The sequence below is a fragment of the Aulonocara sp. 'chitande type north' Nkhata Bay genome, linkage group LG6 (assembly GCF_057382095.1).
Source record: "Aulonocara sp. 'chitande type north' Nkhata Bay isolate Kocher_YH1m ecotype deep benthic linkage group LG6, A_spYH_male_GT1.1, whole genome shotgun sequence".
In the NCBI taxonomy this organism is placed as follows: domain Eukaryota; kingdom Metazoa; phylum Chordata; class Actinopteri; order Cichliformes; family Cichlidae; genus Aulonocara; species Aulonocara sp. 'chitande type north' Nkhata Bay.
This window is the reverse complement of record NC_141349.1, coordinates 4,856,297-4,876,045: the sequence shown is the minus strand read 5'-3', so window position 1 is coordinate 4,876,045 and position 19,749 is coordinate 4,856,297. Positions and strand designations below refer to the sequence as shown.

Sequence of the window (19,749 nt, the reverse complement as noted above, 5' to 3'; positions counted from 1 at the left end):
GCAGTGAGCTCAAGGGGCAGGGCCAGGGAGGCTGGAGGGCCAGGTGGAAATAATCAACCAAACAAGGTTTCTCCCTTCACATAGCGAGGTCGGACACGAGAGGAGAAGTGTGCGGGCGGGTTGAAAGCTGGCTTCTATTTAGCCCCAATCATTTCTCCTGGCCTTTTAGCTCTTAAGAACGATTTTGTTTTATGTTATTGCAGGCTACAGTAGCTGTTCTTGTCAACAGAAAATGGAAATACTCAAGAAATTTAAGTTGCAATAGTGTTAGAAATAATAAAACCAACAAAGGCTCTAACTGAACCAGTGAATGACTCTGAAAGAGATTTAATGGTCTCAGTGAGAAGCCGTCAACCAGCCTGCCTACTGTCCTACATAAAGAAAACTGGAGCAATGCCGTCTTCCTTCAGGTTCAGACAAAGTGGGCCACTGTCATCAGTCACTCAGCTGAGGTCGACCAGGAAACACTGCAGCCAATCAGAGATGATGGAGGAAAGAAGGTTTCTCTTGGGAGTCTCTTGTCATTGGTACCACTGATTCCTGAACATCAACAGATCCTAAAAACAGACTACATTTGTGAGTACGTGCACTTTTTTCACCTCAGTCACCTTTAGTTTCACTTGTAGCTCTGATTAAAATGGGTAACATAAATAGTCAGCTGAGATGAGTAACACTTCACACCAGGCATTTCCATAAATGTCTGCCCAGAAGCACCAGCTATCAATCGTTGCAACCTGTTGTTTGTGAGCAAAACATGTAATAGACACACCGGTCCACTGTGACCATTTCACGCTTTCTCTCCAAAAGTGAAATGGGCATGCATGCTGAAGTTACAGTACCAGCAGGAGGAGATGATATAATCAAGTTGTCTATTTTCTTCCACATTCCAATAAAAATGTACATGTGGCCTGTTAGGTTGGACACTGAATTATCATTAACATTAATTATTAACATCTTTACCATCATAATGCCTTGTTTTCAGCAGCACTAAATTTTGCATCGAAGCACAAACTTCAGAATGCTGACATGCTTGCTCTTCTTCACTGCAGCCATTACATGCTCTTTCAAAGGCATACAGACACACAAACTCTCTCATTCACTAGAACACATAAACAAGCGAACACAGACACTTGCACAAAAACACAAACACGACACACACACCAAATCTGTCATCTTGCAGTTAAAACACTGTAAAAAATCCTTCCAACAAGACAGTACAGGCTGTTTGATTTTATACCACCACAACATCATTAATTTCAATCATAGAGGAAAAAACCCTGTGAACTCCTGGAAACACTGCTGCATTATAAGCACCCATAGTAGCTGAAAGTGGAAACATGTGAAAGCGAGCTGAAATATTAAAAAGCCCCGAAGAGTGAACCTGCTAGTCAACAGGCGGAGAGCCTTAAAGTCCTGTGGCCTCAGCTCCTAATCCAGCCAGGAATTAGAGCTGCATCACGCTGCTTAATACTACCACAACCCCCACTGCTGTATGGGATGAAATTAACGATCCATCTACTGTCTGCAAGAGGTCAACAGCTTCGTCTTAACAATGATCAAAATGGAGTCGCCTCGTAATCCTGTTATTGACTTGCCAACAACTGAGACGTCACAACAGAAGCAGACAAACACACATGGATACATATAGTTCAGCTTTAATCAACAAAAGAAATGTATTACATAATTTTAGCAAATTAAAATCATTTTAAGCTGTTTTTGTTGCTACTCAGATTACAACTGCAAACTCAACATTTTTATTTTATTTTTGTTTAATACTGGTGCTGATGTAGATATCTATGAAAGCACCAATCACTACAAATGTGACAGTTAATAAATCTAAACATTTAACACAGTAGATCACTGATTTAATTAAATAATTTGATTATTATAATTAACAGGACAAATTAGGAAACTCTGTCAAATAATCCTGAGATCAGAAGCTCAAAGCTTAAAAATTAGAACTGAAGCTAATTTGAAACATTATCAGACAAGACCGGGGAAAAGCCAAAGGTCAAAGAATAGTGGTTTTGATCTCAGCATGCATTATTTATAACAGAGTGTTAAATCACAACCAAACTGACTGAAAACACATTTCACTGTCAGTGTGCCGACTGTTTTCATTCCCGCATTCAGTATCCATCCTATTTCTGCTCAGGGCAACATGCTGACAGCTGCCACACTGCAGGTCACATCCCAAATGTTTTGTAGGCACTGTGGAGGGCTGTAGCCATATGGCTACCAGCATCACATGACATACCAATATTGGATAAACAATACACACGACCCCATTGTCTAGGACGCTACCACAGTGAGCAGTATAAACGCAGAATGCTTCCATACATCTATTGTTAACATTGTCTTCTGATTGACTGGCATTGTTTTGTTAGATTATATTAGGATATGTCCCACCTACTCACTAATCATCTATAAAGTCATAGCTTTTGATAAAGTGTATGTTATGATGCTATTGGTGTCTGTAACCCACCAAGTAATTTTATTAGCCTACCTACCAACTTATAATATTACACTACACACTATTAATTAAATCTACCTACCTAGTAACATCTGTCATCAGCAGTGTTTAGCATTGTTTGCGCTTATAAACATGCAGTGTGTGTATATATGTATACATATATAGCTGAGCTTCACATCAGCTCAAAGCAGTCTGGCCATTTTCCTCTGACCTCTGGCATCAACAAGGGATATTACACCAGAGGTCTGCTGCTCGCTGGATACTTTCTGTTTTTCAGACCATTTTCTTTAAACCTAAACATAATCCCAGGAGTTTCTGGAAATGCTCATGCTAGTTCGTCTGGCACCAACAACCATGCAGTGTCACTTAAATCACCTTTCCTCCCTACTCTATCTCTCAGTTTGGACTTCAGCCACTCGTCCATGTCTACATACCTAAATAGATAAATGCACGGAGTTGCTGCCATCTGATTAGCTGATTATATACTTACATTTAAACACATTAGCATATTGGCCAACATATATGGTGAAAACCAATTTTCTTACTGATGTCTGTTAGAGGATGTCAACAAGAAGGTGACTTTTCTACATTTGAATGTTTAGCGCAATTTTATACTATACATTGAACAAGAAAGAAGGAAGTACTCTCACTGTCAAAATGCTTCTGCCTAAAGATGTAAACAAAGCCAGAGTGGGACAAGTCTGACTTTATTGGCACCTTTGAGACCTGAATATCAGCACCAGGGTGATGTTGTAAACTAACATGAAGGTTACAAATGCTTTAGCTCCTCATCGCCTAAGGAATATTAAATAAATAGTGTTCCCATATGACCTTGAATCGTGTGTGTGTGTTAGTGAGTGTGCTAGTGTTAATTTCTGGTCACTGTGGCAACAGTTACCAAGCAGCACAATGAGCTCCACTGAGCTCTGCCTGGAAGATTATGAGGATGCAGTTTAATGAATAGGGCGTGCTGCCTTTTTAAAGGCAGCTTTTATGTAACATTTAAGGCTTGCTTCACTATCCTGAATCACAAAAACTGGTCCTTTTATGCTTTTTTTTTTCTCTCTCATATACACAAACATAGTATATGTGTATACTTTTATAGTGTTGGAGGTTTAAGTAGACAAGGACAAAGTCTTAGATACAAAGGTCAGCAAATGTTCAGGTAATCTCTATAGGCTGCTCTAAATGTTCTAAATCTGGTTTCTAAATTATATGTTTAATAATCTCTATTAATGTTATTACAGTTCTCCAAAACATTGTAAATCACAAAATGGTCAATTTAAATATACTGTAATAAATGAAAAACATATGCTTGTAAAGAAAACAAAATATTACCAAAAGTATCAGGTTGAACCTTTTATTTTAAACATAATATTATATTCCTTATCTTCTGCTGGAAAATACTGATGTCTCTTTTTTCCCCCATTGCAGTAAGGTTTTCCTCTCTGGTTAACAGATAATTTCTGTTTCCTGCTTTTTCTTACAGTCTGGACGTCAAAGTTAATATGGAAAATGAACAAAAAAAGACTGACAAAGGTTTTGTTTTGGGTTTTTTTGTTTTGTGAGCCACAGTAACTGTCTCAGCAGAAACAATACTGACAACTTCCACTATTTAAAAATAGAGCTTTGTGATTTTCTTGAACTCTTCTAACTGCAGTGGAAATACTTTTAATTAAGATTTCTCCCACTTATTCTGAAATCATGTTTCAGCAGTGGTAGCGTATTAGCAGTCCGCTGGCAGTTAGTGGACACCCTGTCTACCTGCAGAGTGGGCCTGTTGTTGATGGGGGCAGTGTACAATGTGGTGTAACGGATCTGGGGCTACTCTTGCTTGTGGGTCTCTCTGTCAGGCTGCCAGAGAAGACGGCGTTAACATGCAAAAGAGCTCAAGTAAATCCAAGTGTTAACAACAATGACTGCTGTGTGTTGCATCTTTGGTGTTTCTTTTCACACGTCTCTCATTGCTGACACTCTCTGCCCTTGTTTCAGTTGTAAGGGTTCTTAAACAGCGGCTTTCTACTCAGCCTGAGCACTCAAAGCACTCATTCACTGATTCATCCGAGCACTTTTTTCTATGCTTAAGTGCTTTCTGTCTAACATTCACATTCCAATGGATGCATCAGTTAGTATCTGCAGACTGCAGCAGCCGGGGATGGAACCACCAACCTACAGATTGGTAGATGACCTGTTCTACCTCCTGAGCTGCAGCCACCCACTTGTCAACCAGTCAACATTTGTTCATTAACATCCAGAAACCTGTAGTTGTTGTGTTGGAGGACACATGGCTCTGAATGAGAGCATAGAAGCCCCACCCATCTGCTGTTCATTATGTTGTTAATGAGGGCAGCCAATCAAGTCGGCATAAGTAAAGTTGTACAAATCAGCTGACCAGGGGCTCGATTTGTTCCAGCGTTCTTGATCCTGTCTGGTTCAGTTATGAGCTAAGCAAACAGTCACATGTACACATACAGCACATACAACATGTCATTAACATGGAAGCTCTTCACTATGAGCGAAGTCAAAAAGTTCAAAATAAACTGTAGGTGGAGCACCATGAAAACGTAATCATAAATTGTCTTCACCCAGCTGAACATGGATATTTTAAGGAAGTTAACAAAGGTAACGTAGCTTAAGCTACAAAGAGCTCGACAGCCACAGCGCAAGCCAGCGGTCTGGGTAAGGTTTAAAAAGATCAAAGCAGTTAGAAGAGAAATGATAAAGATGAGTGAACAAGAGAAACAGGTCGATATCCTGCTGTCTGGTGAATTTACAGTCAGACTAGAAAATGATGCAAGTACCTGACACTACCTCTCATTTGCGGTTAATCAATGGTACATTGGTAGAAGAGCACTTTAGTTTAAGTTGTTTCGGTGACAGAATAGCCTGTAAACAATTTACAGAGTTCCGTAATATTTGGCATTGATAAAAAATTGATTTTTGTTTTTTGATTTGTTTTTTCAACTTGTCATTTTTATAAAAATAAAGATTATTTTGAAGTGTGAATCAAAAAAGCTACATTTAGCAGTATAGAGTAGGGCTGGGCCATATTATACCGTTCACGGTAATACCGGTATAATGTTAGGCAACGATAGGAAAATGAAATATCGCGATAGAATGGGAGTAAAACGCGCATGCGCAGTGCCTTTGTTTTCATACGCACATGGCCGATTGTTGAGTGAAACAGATGAACCAGAATTGGTTTGTAAAAATGGTGCAACTTCCGTGATGTGGAACTGGTTTGGTGTTTGTCCATCAGATACACAACAAAGCACATTTTTTTGCAGAACATGCAAGCGGCCGTTGTTATTGTCATATTTGTCAGACTAAGATGCTCTTAAATCTGGGAGTAATCTGGGTCCTAAACTCCGTATGCTTCAGGTCAAACAACACTGCAGCATCACTTAGAGTTAAAAACTGTCTAAATTCTTTCATCTTTAATAAAACGATCAGCATTGCTGCTTTACCAGGTGTAACTATAAAGTTTAACTTCCAGGCATCCATGAAAACAAAAGTTATTACATTTAACGGAGTTAGAAGTTAGCAGGAAGCTAGCGGAAGTTAGCTCGCTAGTTTCGCTAGTTACCTAAGCATGATATAGCATGTTCTGACTGAGAGATTTCTGAAAAAATTCAAACGTACAGCTCTGCTATCACTTCCAACATAAATGAAGACAGGAAACTAAACAGCAGTGACGTTTGTAGGGTTACTGAAGTTGGGCTAGCTGGTATATAATGATGTGCTACGTGATCGCTAGCGACACAGCTATGTTAGCATAACATAAACAGTGAAGCTGGAGGACGAACACTAACACTTTTCCACTTATAAAAGTTAACGTGAAGGTTCTTCATGGTTAGAGACAAATGCAATCGCATGGCAGGATGCTGTAAACGGACCAAACTTCAGTCAGGAGAACAACTGAGATAATCCATCCACAATACGAGGTTAGTCATTAATATACTGCAGCAACATGGGAATAGAGCAGCTGCCAGAGAATTCAACATTAATGAATCAATGGTACAGAAGTGGAGGAAGCAAGAAGAATGAGTTTAATAAAGTTTGATTTATCTGACTGCTTTGTTTCGCTTAATGTGCCTTATAATCCCGTGCACCTTATGGTCCGAAAAATGCGTACTGCACACTGCAGTTTAATGTTGCAAAGCACCTCTTTTTAACTTCAGTGGATATTATACATGGTTATGCTCAGGATATGTCAGCCCATTTCTACTGGAAATGCCTTTTGGTTAAACTTTCAGCAAGGAATTTGCATTTGCACTGTTACATTTTTATAAAGCTTTAATGTACATAAAAACCAGCTTCTTATTTAAGTGAAAATAAATGGAAGGTTGTCTTTTTGCGCTAGTAATGTTGTGGAGTTGTATTTTGTCTCGCATCAATTATATCGTCGGTTATATCGTTATCGCAAATTTTCAAATATATATCATGATAAATATTTTTGGCCATATCGCCCTGCTCTAGTATAGAGTATAATATGTGTCACCTTTACACCTTTATTTAAGACAAGTTGTGAGTAAATTGGCTATTGTTTTATAAGAGCTTCCTCCAAACAACCTATGTAGAAATAATGAAGTCAAGAGTAGAAGTTACTGTCTATAGAACAATAAATGAGAAGTTCATCTCACCATTTCCTCATTGATAGAGTCTATAAAGTTCCTCTTTTGTCTGCCATCCATTAGTGTGCAACCCCCCCCCCCCCCCCCCCATCATTAATGCAGATAACTGTAGCTGAAACACACTTAAATCCAACCAGTCAACGTGTCAGTTATCTGAATTTCAGTGAAATAATGACACTTCGGCTTTGGTGGTCAGTTCACATTACTTCAGATTTGCAGCCATGAGTGATTTCCAGACACGGGACACCAGTGAAGAGTGGGAAGTGTGACATGTGACAAGTACCAGAACACCACAGCCTGAAATGTCAAACTGTTCAGCAGAAGTAAGACTGAGGATGTAGCATGCACGAAAAGGTCAACACTTCTTTTTTCTTTTTTTATTCTCATAAACCAGAAGAGTACCATCATTCCACATGAAAACAATGGTGCAATGCAATGGTGTTAATCTATTATTAGTAGATCCACAGCTGCTCACATCTGGTTGTGACACTGGTTGGTGCAACAGAGAAGTCTGCTGTGTTTGAGTCACTGCAGACAGACACCAGACAACTTCAAATCCTCTGTGTCACCTGCAGTTGGTCCGTGATGAGAGGAACACGTAATCCCTATTCTGTCTGATTCCACCACACTGGCATCTGTTGTCTAACTGATCCTGTTTTTCTGTTTAAGCTTCCCCACATTGTATTCAGCAGATATCTGCTAGATACAATGTGAGGGGTTAAAATTATATATACTCTGTAACAGAGTACTGTAATACATTTAACAGTGAGTCATAGTAATGTTACTGATCAAGTTGCTTACAAGTTGATTTCAGTTTGTGTTGATCAAGGAGAAAATGTGAGAACACTTTACAATTTCTAAGGAGTGTGAATGTTAAAGAAAGTTACTTTAATTTTCATTGCATGACAGCAGGCACTGTGCAAACTGCACCCAACGCAAAGACACAATATCAACACAAAGCAAACCGCTAAGAACACTCCACCCATAGCCATGATTTAAAGCTGAACGTTTGCACATTAACACAAATTAAAACTACACCTAATATCGTTATTTTCAAACATAAATATACTGCGTGATTAAATATTAACTGTGTTATATGTAGTATTTATCATTACATTACAAAGTCGGAGGAAGCGAAGTACAACAAAAAATATTAATTTATAAAACATGACGTGTTATTTCGAGACACATTCTTAGTTAAAAATGCTTTCCAGGATTCCACGAAGATCTCAGTGCGTGGTCCTATAAATTTAATTCGTGATGCAGCTATGTAAGGATGTGTGGTAGAAAGTTGAACTCGGAGCTTCGCCCTCAGATGGTGGTGACAGTTGTGCATGAATGGGTCATTAAGGCAGAATGTGATTTTCCACTCACCGGCATCATGTTGGCAGGTCCCCGCTCTGTCGCATCCACTGCAGCTGAAACCATCAAAGCTTACACCGTCAACCTCCTCTGCTGCCCGCCTCTCTCTCTGCGCTTTACTGTCACATCACATCTATGTATATTTTTTTAGATTTCACCTCCTGCTCGACCTGTTGCAATGGGCGGTACGGTGGGATGCCCTCTGGAGAAAAAAGGCAGGTCGCTTTCAGAGAGAACTACATGCAGCTGAAGGAGAGCAGCGTTTACACACCAGACTGCAGCTCTTGATGATCTGAGCAGAAAACAAAGCGCGGAGAGCCGAGCTGCTGCTCTCCTGCTGCGCTCCTAATCCTATCAGCTCCCAGCATCTCACTAACGAGGCTTGGTTTTGGAGTTACTCGAGCATTAAACAGGAACAGCACTTCCGGTCGAATCTTTTCAGAATTAAAGCGACTCTTTCTCCAGAGTATGTTTTTAACGTGTACATTTTCGATTTGTGGGGATCAGAGATTTAAACCACCGTGATACTAAATAATACACAGAGTTATGAAAAAATTAAAATTCTAGCAAAAGAAAACAAATAAATAATAGACCATCAGTGATAAATATCCACTTTGCTCTGAGAAAAGAAATTTTCACATAATAATACTAGAGAATACATTTACAGTGAGTGTGAAAGGTTCTCTGTTTCTCTGTGTTACAGAGAAACAGGCTAATCAAGGGATTTTGTTTTAATCTTTCATATTCACAATTCTCATGGAATGAACTGGAACCTGAGGTGATGGACAAATACATACATACAGCGCTCTAATTAACTCTGTCTGCTTTAAGTTCCCTCACACATGAGAAAATTGGAGTCCATTAGACAGATATGACTTAAACCACTGTGCCACAGTACCTTTAATATCTATGACATGTTCTAACAACTGTAATAAAAAGTGTGGTCAACAGTGTCAAACACTACACTGTCTAGCAGTACAGAGGTAAGTCTACTGTCTGAGGCCACAAGATCATTTGTAACCTTCATTAACGCTGTTTGTGTACAGTGAATTCTGAATCGATTCAGTTTTATTTATATATCACGAAATTGCAACAACAGTCACCACAAGGTGCTTTATACTGTAAGGTAAAGACTACAATAATAGAGAGAAAACTATCAAATGACCTCCTCTGAGCAAGCACTTGATGACAGTGAAAAGGATAACTCCCTTTTAAATGGAAGAAGCCTCCAGCAGAACCAGACACATTGATGGTTTGGTGGAAGTTATTATTGAACACAGAAAGATTGGAGAGAGAATCTAAACGAATATCAGCTGTACATAATGATCTGTGGGGTGGTTGGAAATGTTTTTCCTCTAATGGTGAAAATTTAATTTGTTAATGCAATTTCATTTATTTTTTAAAGAAACTTGTTAATTCATTAGTAGTGTAACGTGCGGTGGAGATGAAGCCAGCCGCGGAGGTGTGCAGCTGGGTAGCGAATGAGCAACAGCTTCTGACTTTCCAAAAAGTACTCATTTATTTACAATATCAAAAATAAAAGTGCTACCTCTACCACACATTACTAAAGAGCACACTAGTCCGCGTACACACGGGAGCATCCATTACAGGAGGAGTGCGAAGAAGAACAAAAAGGGGGTGACACACCAGTCATGAGACAGGAGGCGCCGCCATGTGGTCATACACTGCATTACAATAGCAACTGTTACAGTAGGTAAGGTTAAAGGAATGCTTGGCTCAGTAGACATGTGACTCTCTGTTGGCCTGGCAAGAACCCTGAGTTTAACCTGGGTTATTCTTATTTTCTTCAGGCAGTAATGAATAGTAAGATGTCCTAGTTTTATGATTATTTTTTCTTTGTTTGTTTTCCATTTTATTTTGGAGCCAAGAGTGGCTGAATTTGGAGGTGAGCTGAGCATGTGCCAGAAACATTTATCATGAGTTACAATTATCATTAGCTTAACACTGGTTAAATTTAGCTCTTATATCAAACACTGAAGGTTGGTGTTTTTCGTAACAAAAATTCTCAGTGAAACTTTTAATTTGAAACAGGAAGTGTTTTGTTTAGCTTCCTGGAGTAATGGGGGTACGCTATATCGACACACGTGTGTTTGGAACTTAGGAAAAGACGACTTAACAGCGGCTCTATATCCAGGTGTGTTGACGTTTATTTTATACGAAATACAGGAACGAGCAGACTTAATAAGCTGGATGACGTTTGCGCTTGTTTCAGGTTGTTGTGTCTATAACGCGCTCGCTCTTTGGCCTGGAGGGAGGGTGCAGCTCATTTAAAAACACATTTGATTTTCAGCGCGGTGTTCATCCAGATAAGAAAAGACTGTGGAAGTTGTTATGTTTCCCCATGTACTAGCTGTTAATCCTGCTTGTGAATGTTACACCTAACAAGTCTCCTGACAGTAAACACTGTACACGAGATGACGCCATTTCCGTGGGTAAAATACCGATGACTGTCCTGGGAATTATTATTGTTGCTCCATATAACCCGAATCAGAGTTCAGCGCTCATCAAAGCCGAATAAATCTGCCGTAAAATCCCCATTCATGTGTTAGACAAGCAAATGCGAATACAATTCACGAGATACATTATGTATGCAATTTCCCATGCAGTTATTTGCTCTATTAGGTAACCGTAGTCCTTATGAACCAGTGAAAACTTACATTTTAGTCTTCGGAAAGATTTGCTAGGATTAATAGAAAGTACTGATATTAATATTCGTTAGTTTTCAAGATCACATTTTCATCCAGCGGCATCGATCATTAGCTAGCACCGAGTTGCTAGTTGCTATATGGTGTGTGGTTATTTCCGTCAATCTGCGCTTTTAAAGTTATGCATCATGAAAGTACAAAAACCCCAAAGAGCTGGTAAAACTTTAAGAGACGTTTCAGGAGCGCCCACGTTGATGTCAGCTCAGCTTTTAATAAGAAAGAAAATCCACTTGTGCCAATGGAGTGCAGGAGAAGCGTATTTATTAATGTGTAACACATCTAATGCAAGATGGCGCACAGACCGGTGTTGTGCCAAAAAGCGATTTCCAATGTTTCCGTGTATTTTTTTTTATGTGTAATATCTTTAGGTTTGTTGGTAAATAGACTTCGGTAAACAGCGTTTACAGAGGGGCTCATATATATATATATATATATATATATATATATATATATATATATATATGTATATATATATGTGTACATATATATATATATGTACATATATACGTACATATATACGTACATATATATATATATATATATATATATGTATGAATTAAAAAAATTATCTGTTTTTTCAAGTATCTTTATAACTCTGTGTTATTGTACTTACATTATAACCAATCCGGTCCTTTATCCCCACTTAAAATATTTTTACAGAACTTGTAATATTTGCTGCCATTTCTGCTGTCCTCTTGGCCAACTTACTCTTACAAAAGACATTTGTAATGTTAATGAGTTTTTTTTTTTTTAAAAACTGCATAAATAAAGGTTATATAAAGTCACGGCCAAAAACTGATTGCGTCTTCTACCTTGTTACACGAATGTTGTTTGTGGCTCAAGATGACTATGTCATCCATGAGGGATGCATTTGACATATGCTTCACATATTATAGCCCAACAAGTTACTTATAACAGTTTAAATACGAGCAATCCGTTTTTGGCAAATACTGGAAATCAGTTTTTGGCAGACACCAGTACCTGCCTGCTCAGTGCTGCTGCGCTTGGCGGAAAGCGTCATTAGAAAGATTGAAACTCTTAGGCTACGTTCACACTGCAGGTCTTAATGCTCAATTCCGATTTTTGGATCAAATCCGATATTTTTGTCTGCTTGTTCACACTACAGATAAAATGTGACAGCAAACGCGCTCTAGTGTGAACCCTCAAAGCGCCCGCATGCGCAAAAGAAGACGTCACACACAACGCGCTCTGTTTAGACCCAGACCGAACAGTATTGTTTGACTGATGGCCTTAATATAAAGACTTGTTTCGGACTTTACGTTTCCCAATTTTGCTTTAAGTTATAAAGTTATTTTGTTATTTACATTTGGCCTAATAATGATCCTTACTGCAGTTTTAGAGAGGAGCGGTGCTTCAAAGGATAGTTGCAGATTTCTGTCAGAATCTGCAGATTATACAGTACAAAGAAAATGTTTGCGTTTCTCCAACGTTGTCTTGTCAACAGTTTCACTGACATCTACACTGGATGGCCAGGAAGCGTTCGCGATGTCTTCTCCGGCGCTGATAATTGGCGTCTGTCTTGTGTCAGTGACGTAAAAGACGGATTTAAGCGACATGACCATCAAACAGCAGTCGCTTTCTAAAACGTCAAATATGTATCGGATTCAGCACCACATACAAAGTGACCCAGATCGGATTTGAAAATATCGGATTTGTGCCGTTCACACTGTCATGATCAGATATGGGTCGCATAGGGTCAAAAAAGTCGGATTTGATGCGCTTTCGCTTGCAGTGTGAACGTAGCCTAAGAACGCTTTTTTCTTTGTAGGGTTGAATAATTATGACAAACTCAGCACCACGTAAAATAGTTCATATTTGTTTTGTTTCCGGTAGCTCTCTGCGTCTACTACAACCTCATAAACAAAGATGAAGAAGAAGCAGAAACAGAAACAGCTGCCGAGCTCAAAGAAGAAAGGGTTAGAAAGCAGCAGCGATGAGGAGTCGTCTGATGTGGAGAGGAACTTTGCACTGATTACTGAGAGAAAAGGGACTGAGGAGGAAGATCAGTGCTACAAAATAGGAGAGGAAAAGACTGATGAAGATGAGGAACGATCAGATAGCAGTGATGAGATGGAATCTGATAATGATGAAGAACAAGAGGGAGATGAAGAGGATGGCAACAGTGATGATGACCCAGAAGATGCTGGTGGCAGCAATGAACTCCAAACAAAAGAAGACATCAGAAAGGGTGAGTGTGTCTGCAGCTCAAGAATATGAACATTACGATGCCAAACTGGTGAAGCGTGACCTGCAGGTTACATCTGCCATTTGTAAAGTGGCTAAGTATGGGTGGTGCAGCTATAATTACAACCACGTTACCTTTAAGTGCTGACGTAAGCCCTGTTTGTGCGATTGGCCACAAAAGTGTGTTTGTGTGTATGTTGTTTGTATAGAGGATATTATTCTGTTCAGTTAGGAAGTGTAAACTTGGGCTGTGCGATATGACCAAAATCTCACATCCCGATATAAGAATTCCATCGTCCGATAACGATATAAATCACAAAAATGTAACATTTTCTGTAAATTCTGTGAATCTCGGGCAGCTCGACCTGGTGGCTCTTTTTTACTTCTCATCCGTAAATAATCTGCTCTTTCACGTGATTCAGTTTATTTTGAAAAGTCTCAACAGGATCTTGAGCTTTATTGTGAAAGGTTTATGTGGAACATAAACAAGCGGACACACGATGGTGTTACCGTCGTTGTTGCTAACCACAACGCATAAAAACAGGCGCTTGTCCGTCAGTAGTGTGGTTATATAAAATATAAGAGAAAGAGAGAACTTTAAGAAATGAATATAGCCACTACAGTGACCATCAAAACGATGAAAAAATATTGCCGTAAACAGTTTATTTTGCGACACCACGAAACAAACGATAGCGTAAAATGAAACGATAGACGTTTTTATATCGTCATCCGATATATATCGTTATATCGAACAGCCCTAGTGTGAACCATTGGGAATTTTTTAACATCCATTTGTTGTTGTTATTTTGTTTTTTTCTTAGCCACCTACAATCAGAGCATGCTTTCAGTTAGGGCTGCACGATTTTGCATAAAATGAGAATCACGATTTTTTGGCTTAGAATTGAGATCACGATTCTCTCACGATTTTCTTTTCCAGTATAAATATTTATTGCACTTATTAACTGCACATCAACTTCGTAACAGTTGCGACTGAACATAAAAACAATAAATAAACATAAAAACAACAAAATGTTGTACTGCTTGAAATTCCGTCTCCACCGTTGCTCGACGCTGCATGTACAGAGCAGGTAGTGCAACAATAGAAAAATAGTTGCGGGACGGCACTGTGTAGCGTTTGTCTAGGGTGTTGATCATTTTCCTAAATCCCTCGTTTTGCACAGTGTTGATGGAGCCATATCTTTGGTCAGGTGATAAGTGATAGCCTCCGTAATTTCTTTGTGCCTGCGGGAGTTCGACGGGTAAAGGGAAGCGCTGTATAAGGTTCCCGTTATTGATGTTTGGGTGGTTGACCGGGACGGATTTTCTCCTGTCACTTTCTCGTCATCCCTGACGTGCTCTCCGTTGTTTTTCCCTGCTAATTTTAGCATCACACGGCACAGCTTCTGTATCACGTGGTATAAGGCTCCGCCCTTGTCATTTGTTGAGCAGGAAGAGTGAGCGCTTGTTTTCATGCAGAGTACGTCCCGGATCAAAATGCGGTACAATCGTCGTCGTCTTTTTTTTTTTTTTTTTTTTTTTTTTTTTTTTAAATCGTTGTCATTTGGAAATGAGATCGCACATAAGCATGAATCGAGATCGCGATTTTCTAACGATTAATCGTGCAGCCCTACTTTCAGTGCAGGCGAATTAACTAGCAAACAGTGCTTTTCGTCTCGTGTTCTCACTGGCCACCACCTGTTGTGGTGCTCCTCATTTAACTGCCCTGACAAATAGGATTTTGACCAGCATAGGGTTCCCACCCTCATTTTCAAGTACTTTTCATGACAGACACACACAAACACAGATTGTTGATTTATGTATCTGTGCGTTTTCATATTTTTGTGTTCCAGCTGCTGTATGCTTTTTGGGGGGTTTTTCCAAGGTTTTTCCCCCCCCCCCCGTTTGTTTTCTTTTTCTGCCACAAACCCAATATAGTGCTGAATGTATAATTGCGCGTGATAACTAATTGCAGTGTCTCTCTGGCAAAAAATCCCCTTCTGTCTTCTTCAACCCTTCCAGAGCTGTCCAACATGTCATTTGAGAACATTGTAAAACTGCAGAACCAGGTGGGAACCAAAGTTTACAACACGGTTGCCTATGGCAGCAACAGGAGTCACGAGTCCAGCAAGAAGAAACGACTAAACAAGAACAGGTGAACGTTCTCAGCCTGCTTAGACAACTGTTAGACTTTCCTCATCTAAATCCTGCAGGGCTTTACGGTCTGCTTGTGATTTCAGGCCAGTGGAACTCTCAGCCAAGAAACCAGCACCATTCCTCCGACAGGTCATCCCCGTCAAGAAACCAGTGAGTGGAGAAAATCTCCAGTGTTGAGTTCAATGCACAAGCACTCATGTATATACAGATTTGGTTTTTGTTCTGTCCTCCAGACGCTGAGAGATCCTCGATTTGATGACTTGTCTGGAGAATACAAACCAGAGATTTTTGAGAAGACCTATAAGTTCATTAATGACATCCGACACAGAGAGAAGGAGGTGAGAAAATGAACGACAATGTGCTGAATGTAAAGAGAAACAAAAAAGACATTTTTAACTGTAGGCTGAAAAATCTAAGATGATAACAGTTGTAAAACTTGTTTGTTTCAGTTAGTGTGAGAAGAGTAACAGTGGTACCATTTTCGTTATTTGCAGATTGTTCAGAAAAAGCTGAAGAGAATAAAGAAAAACAGCCAGACGAAGGAGAAACTGCAGTTCCTTTTGAAGAGGATGGTGAGTCTTTGCTGCCTTTCATTCACTTTTAATTATGCAGTTTAGTTTTTTGTTTTTATCAAGAAAAACTAGAAACGCATTAATAGTTTTACAATTTAAGCATCTTCCTTGAAAAGCATTTCAGTTTGTTGATTTATGAAATCATAGAAGAGAATAGAGTAGAATAGATCTTTATTGTTACAAGAACAGTGAAACACAGTTTGGCATCTCTCCGTTAGCAGCGTGTAGATTCCTTTAGAATAAGAAAAAAAGAGAAGCCAAAAAGTAGACTTATAGAGCTAACTACACACAGGGAATATACATAGTAACATAAGTATCTACCAGATATATGGCAGTTATATGTACCATGAAAAGGAGCAGGTGCAATATAAGGAGCATGCATCATCAACCTCTTGTTGCTACAGACCTCTTAAAGGGCTGCACCAGCAAGCAATCTGTTGCTTGTAGTTGGCAAACAGCATTTTCAGCAGTATGTGTAAAAGTACTTTGCAATTTAACAAAATAAAAACAAAACCGCTGCAGCACGGTTACTAACTGCCACACGCAAGCGAGAGCACATATCTCCCATACTGGCATCCTTACACTGGCTGTCAGTTAGTTTTCGAATTGATTTTAAGATTTTATTATTCATTTTTGCATGTTGCAGAGGTTAGCACCCTCATACCTTTCTTATCTTTTAAACTGGTACACTCCTGCAAGATCACTGTCTGCAGATCAAATGCTCCTAGCTGCCCTGAGGTCAAGATTAAAGCACAGAGGAGACCTCTGTTTGCTGTGACTGCTCCTAAATTGTGGAACAAACGTCCCCTTCATTTCAAGACCTCCTCAACATTGGACACTTTCAAAACCTGAAACCTGAACCCACTTTTATTCCTTGTATTATTTCTTATCCAGATCTTCTCATTTTATTCTTCTTCCTTAAATTTTTATCATGTCTTCCTATGTTTTATCTCTTTTGTCTTAAATGTACAGCAGGTTGGTCAACAGTTGTTGTTTTAAATGTGCTATATAAATAAATTTGACTTTGACTTTACATGTTATAGTAATGCATTGCATGAGGTCATCAAACATCAAATTGGCCAGTGCAGCATCAATATTCTGTTTGCATGCAACAGTTCTCCAGGCTCTCAAAGTTTTTCTTTAAACATTTGCTGCTTTTTCCAGTGATTTTCACTCCAGTCTGTGTAACTGGCTATTTTCAGGGGTGTGTTTTTTGTTCTTTGCATGGGTTATAATGTGTGTGTGTGTGTGCGTGCGTGCGTGCGTGCGTGCGTGCGCGGTAGCAACAATAAATGGAAACAATTACAATTACTTTGCATGGTTCTATTCGTCGGAGGTCTTTTTAATGTCAATTTTGACTTTGTGCAGGAAAACCAAGACCAAGCAAGGAAGAGCAAAGAGCAGCAGAGAGAGAGAGAGCTGCAGTTCAAGAGACAGCAGAGAGAGAGAGCCAGTGAGGGTGGAAAACCATTCTTCTTCAAGAAATGTAAGAAGATCATCACTAGATCTCAGAATGCCTATTTTCAATGTGCACATCTATTGATTCACTAAGTATTTGGCCCCAGCATTCCTTCCCATTTATTCACACTGGGACTGACATTAGGAATACACTGACCTGTGGTCCCAACTGTGACTTAGACTATTTCCTTAGGGATTATTAAAGTATTCTGATTCTGATTTAAGATGGCAATCATGAAAAAAGAAACGTTGATAAGAATTGATTTTCTTTTCATTTCTGTAAAAAATAAACAGTGACAGTATCTGTGAAGGTAGTGGAAGTTTTAATAACTGTTCTTTCAATTATTCTTGATTCTAGCTGACATGAAAAAGCTGCAGCTGGCTGAAAAATACCAAGAGCTGAAGAAGAGCAGCAAACTGGACAACTTCCTGAGCAAGAAGAGGAAGAGGAACGCCATGAAGGACCGCAGAAAGCTGCCCAAACAGCTGCAGAGCAAGAAGGCTGTCTAAGGCGTCAAGTGTCATTAAAAACTGTCAAATCATTTAAAAGATTCTTCTGATAGAAAACCCTTCATGCATCAGTCTGGCAGGCATCCCCAGGGTCTAAACAAGTTGCTGGAGCTGAGCGTCTCAGCTGGCGAAGCTGCTGGGGACTCTGACTTAGTCGCTATTATTTGATAATGCTTTCAGTGCATTTATGTTCAGATATCTGAGCTTTCTTTCATCCATTGATACTTGAGCTATCAAACGCAGGACATTGTATCATTGTGTCAAATCTATAAAACATGTACTTGTTAATAATCAATAAAGTGATGTATTTAAGTGTCTTTGATCTTCATTTGTTCATTGTTTAATTTTTGAGTAGAAAGTGCTTTTAAAAATGAAGAATGTCCTTTTCCTGCACTCTAATAGCCTTTTTTATGCAGTGAAAATATCATGCATTTCGCTGCATCATGGTTCAATTAGGGATGAGAACTGATACTTGCAGTACCTATTGACTTCAGAATTCTTAAAACAACTGTATTTTATATGTATGTGAGTACAGTAGGTCGTATATGTTCTGAGCAGGGTTAACCGTTTGGCTAGATACTCATTTGCAATAATGCCAACTCTGCTTCCACCAGCTGCCAAACAAGTTGGCAGGACACTGGTGCACACAGTTATCCAAATAGCCCCCTCCCTCCCATAGTAATTGCTGTACACATGAACAATAGTGGGAAAAAACTTGGTGAAGCATCTTACTAACTGACATCCTCGTGAAGCCCGGTTTCAACAACATTGAAATATTGACCTGTTTAAATGTGAACCTGTCCAAGGCACACGCTAATGTCAGTCACTGAACTGTTTGTAGCCCATACTGGCTATCTCTTATTAAGCTAGTGGCTGGTGGCTAATAAAATGGTAACACTTGGAGCTAGTTATCAGTTCCTCTCATCTGTAATGTATTTAGATGATATTAATTTGATGCAGAAACAGTTATTTGTGTCTAGAAAGTGTTTCTGTTCCGGTCTGTGATTGAAAATTTACACTGTTATACAAGCTGCACACTGACTACTTGATGCTGTGTAATTCAAAACCATTAGATTTTTTTGCTTTTCATACAATGCCAGGAGAACTTTTGGATGTGACAGTTGTGACAATTATCTGACCTCATTTTATATCAAATGAACAGAATTTACATCACAAACTATGATTACATTTTGTTTTGGGGGGTAAAATAGTCAGATTTTTCATCCCTAACCTTCTTTTGTAAATTTCACACACAAAGGTCAGTACTACAGGCAGAAACATGGCTGTGCCATGGGTTCCCCAGTTTCACCCACTGTGGCCAAACTGTAATGGAAGAAATGGAAAAGAGGGCTTGGTTATCCTACCCTGGAACACCACCAAGCTATTGGTTCAGGTATATGGATGGGTGAAAATCAAATGTTAGAACATACCACAATTCACTGATCACATTAACTCCACCAGGGAGGATATGAAAAGTGGCAGGTTAGCCTTCTTAGACTCTGAGATTTCCATCAGTAATGAGGGACATCTAAAAGCTGATGTGTACCGGAAACCTACGCATACGGATCAGTGTTTAAGGTTTGACTCTCATCATCCACAGGAGCAGAAACTGGGTGTCATCAGGATGCTACAACACAGAGCGAACACATCCCCAC

The 19,749-nt window shown here is 39.3% G+C and overlaps 2 protein-coding genes across 5 annotated transcripts in view; one reads left to right on the top strand and one right to left on the bottom strand.

Annotated features, from left to right (window-relative positions):
* Window positions 1-8,853, bottom strand: part of LOC147327099 (apoptosis-stimulating of p53 protein 2-like) — a 36,982-nt gene extending 28,129 nt beyond the window's left edge. Inside the window, exon 1 of one of the 2 annotated variants that reach the window (XR_015129795.1) lies at window positions 8,482-8,853. Coding sequence is in view for 1 of the 2 variants with exons in the window: in XM_086294709.1 (XP_086150835.1) it covers window positions 8,482-8,535 (54 nt within the window). In the remaining variant the exon portion in view is untranslated. The remainder of the gene's footprint in view (window positions 1-8,481) is intronic. The other variant, XM_086294709.1, reaches the window with a different exon arrangement.
* rrp36 (ribosomal RNA processing 36) lies at window positions 110-18,406 on the top strand. 3 transcript variants are annotated; one of them, XM_086294712.1, is made up of 8 exons: window positions 110-576; window positions 13,050-13,404; window positions 15,420-15,552; window positions 15,638-15,704; window positions 15,788-15,892; window positions 16,049-16,126; window positions 17,495-17,612; window positions 17,943-18,406. In XM_086294712.1, exons 2-8 carry the CDS (start codon window positions 13,083-13,085, stop codon window positions 18,092-18,094), a joined length of 975 nt encoding a protein of 324 aa, XP_086150838.1. In that variant the 5' UTR covers window positions 110-576; window positions 13,050-13,082; the 3' UTR covers window positions 18,095-18,406. The 3 variants fall into 3 exon arrangements, with proteins under 3 accessions (XP_086150838.1, XP_086150837.1, XP_086150836.1); XM_086294711.1 differs by having other exon boundaries at window positions 110-580; XM_086294710.1 differs by lacking the exon at window positions 110-576 and adding an exon at window positions 10,488-10,624.
* The last annotated feature ends 1,343 nt before the right edge of the window (window positions 18,407-19,749 follow it).

What these genes read in the sequence shown, in the direction of transcription:
- rrp36 (XM_086294712.1), top strand. Translation starts at nt 13,083, where the DNA reads ATGAAGAAGAAGCAGAAACAGAAACAGCTGCCGAGCTCAAAGAAGAAA. An exon ending in AAACGACTAAACAAGAACAG is followed by an intron (nt 15,553 to 15,637) that starts GTGAACGTTCTC and finishes TTGTGATTTCAG; the next exon opens with GCCAGTGGAACTCTCAGCCA. An exon ending in TCCGACACAGAGAGAAGGAG is followed by an intron (nt 15,893 to 16,048) that starts GTGAGAAAATGA and finishes CGTTATTTGCAG; the next exon opens with ATTGTTCAGAAAAAGCTGAA.